The sequence below is a fragment of the Phalaenopsis equestris genome, unplaced genomic scaffold (genome assembly GCF_001263595.1).
Source record: "Phalaenopsis equestris unplaced genomic scaffold, ASM126359v1 Scaffold197427, whole genome shotgun sequence".
In the NCBI taxonomy this organism is placed as follows: Eukaryota; Viridiplantae; Streptophyta; class Magnoliopsida; order Asparagales; family Orchidaceae; genus Phalaenopsis; species Phalaenopsis equestris.
Window position 1 is genome coordinate 1 of NW_018217376.1, and position 2,123 is coordinate 2,123.

Here is a 2,123-nt window from a genome sequence, read left to right on the forward strand (position 1 = left end):
GCATTGATAAAATGCAGGAATCACCTTGAATTCTATCAAAACTTTGACGCCTTAGATCTCAAGCTTCACCTTACTTGTAGGAAGCGAACACAAACCAAAAGCAACATCCTTGATGTTGGAGCCGAGTCTTCTTGAGATCAACTCCAAATGTAAATCAGAATGGAAAAAGCAAGCTACCAATGAGAACAAAAAAGTAAATGGTAGACAAATAAATAAAGAAAAAAAAGGGGAGCCACCAAGTAAAGCCGATTATTGAATGCCAGTAATGAAGAATGCTTCAAATTACAGGCAGCCAAATAAGAGAGGATACCGGGTACTTGAACTCTTGAGTTTCAAGCCACTTGAGTTCAAAATGACCCTCATAAGGTTAGTAGATCTGTAAGGAGTCAGCGCTCAAGTAACAAGATAGGTTGATAGTATCTTGATCAATAACCATTTTGTCACCTCCTTTGGAACAAAAATTATCCAAAACTCAGAACTCCCACTTCAAAGTCTCCACTCTCAAACCCAGACTCATCTCCTGCATGATCTCTGAAGATATTCAGAACTGACCAAATATCAAGCAGCTGCGGGTGCAGCGGATCTCCTGCCACAAATGAACTGACCTCACCATCCACCTCAATCTCACTACAAGCAGCTGTCTTTTTTACCCCTCTCCTCCCTATCAACTTCCTTATCCTCCGTGCATCCTCCAGCTTATTTGAATTCAAAAATATATTCGACATTTGTACAAATACACCATCATCATCTTCACCCTCCCCATTTATGGTCTGAAGCTCCGCCACCGCAAGCTCTGCAAGCTCAACATTGTTGTGGATCCCACAACCCGTCAACAGTGAACCCCAAACAGAAGCCAGAGGCCTCATTGGCATCCGGCGGATGAGCTCCAATGCATCAGCTAGCCTGCCTACCCTGCATAACATGTTAACAGCGCAGCTGTAATGCTCATGCTCAGGAACAACTTCGTAGCGTGAAATCATTTCAGCCAACAACCTCAAGCCCTCATCTACAAGACCAGCATGAGCGCAAGCAGCCATAACGCTGAGAATCACAATCCCATCCGGCTTCACACCGTCCTCATCTTTCATCCGGTTGAGGCAACAAAAAGCATCATTTGCTAAACCGTGCACTGCGAATCCCCCAATCATTGAAGCCCACATGAAGGAATTTCTCTCTGGCGCTGAATCAAACACCTTCACAGCTTCCTCAATACAGCCACATTTTGCATACATGCTTACAAGAGACGAAGAAATAAAAGCATCTTCCAAAAAACCAGGGTGTTCGTTCAATAAACACATGTGGATCCAAGCACCTTCTTTTAGAGCCCCTGCATGTGAGCAAGCCGTAAGGGCAGTGGTAATGACGTGCTTGTCCGGGATCAAACCATCCACAAACATTTCTTTGAAGAGTTCCAAAGCGTCAAACGGGAACCCGCGTCGGAGATAGCCGTTCATAAGCACGTCCACGTGAACCGCATCCGTTTGAGGAATTTCGTCGAACAGCTTCCGCGCTTGAATGAGATCGTCCTGGACCTGTGCGTAAAGTCTAAGGGCGGCCGTCTGAACGTAATGATCAGTTGCGGCGAGGCCGTTCTTGATGACGATTGCCTGTATCTGAGTACCAAAGGAGAAATCAGGGACAGCGACGCAAGCGGCAAGTGCGAAGGGGAATGAGTGGTGGTCTGGAGTGGAGAAGGGTTCGGGAGAGCGAAGCATCATGGAGAAGTAATGGAGGGCGCAATGGGGCTCGGGGCCGCGAGCGTGGGCATGGATAAGGGTGTTGTAGATGAAGGAATTGGGAGGAGCGGGGGAGTGTCGGAGGATGAGAGAGGCGTAGAGGAGGCCGGTGGTGGTTCGAAGAGAGCACGCAGCGAGGATAAGGCGGCTGATGGCGACGATATGGTGGTGGAAGCCGTGGGTGAGGAAGATAGCATGGATAATGTGAAGATGCCGCTCGCTGGAGCAGCGTTGGATGAAGTGCATGCATCGCAACCATACTGGGGTGGCGCCACCGCCGGCAGCGGTGCGCGGCGGAGATGGCATTATTGGCGGTTAAATTTAAGTGGTTGGGTTAGCAACCAGCTGAAAGTATTTTGGCGTGGTTCGTTGATAGACGGGGTGTAA

General features: G+C 48.3%; 1 protein-coding gene across 1 annotated transcript; it reads right to left on the bottom strand.

The window, feature by feature from the left end:
* Positions 1-18: 18 nt before the first annotated feature.
* LOC110035359 (putative pentatricopeptide repeat-containing protein At3g28640) lies at positions 19-2,123 on the bottom strand. Its single transcript, XM_020739593.1, has one exon. The coding sequence runs from the start codon at positions 2,040-2,042 to the stop codon at positions 462-464; it is 1,581 nt and encodes a 526-aa protein (XP_020595252.1). The 5' UTR covers positions 2,043-2,123; the 3' UTR covers positions 19-461.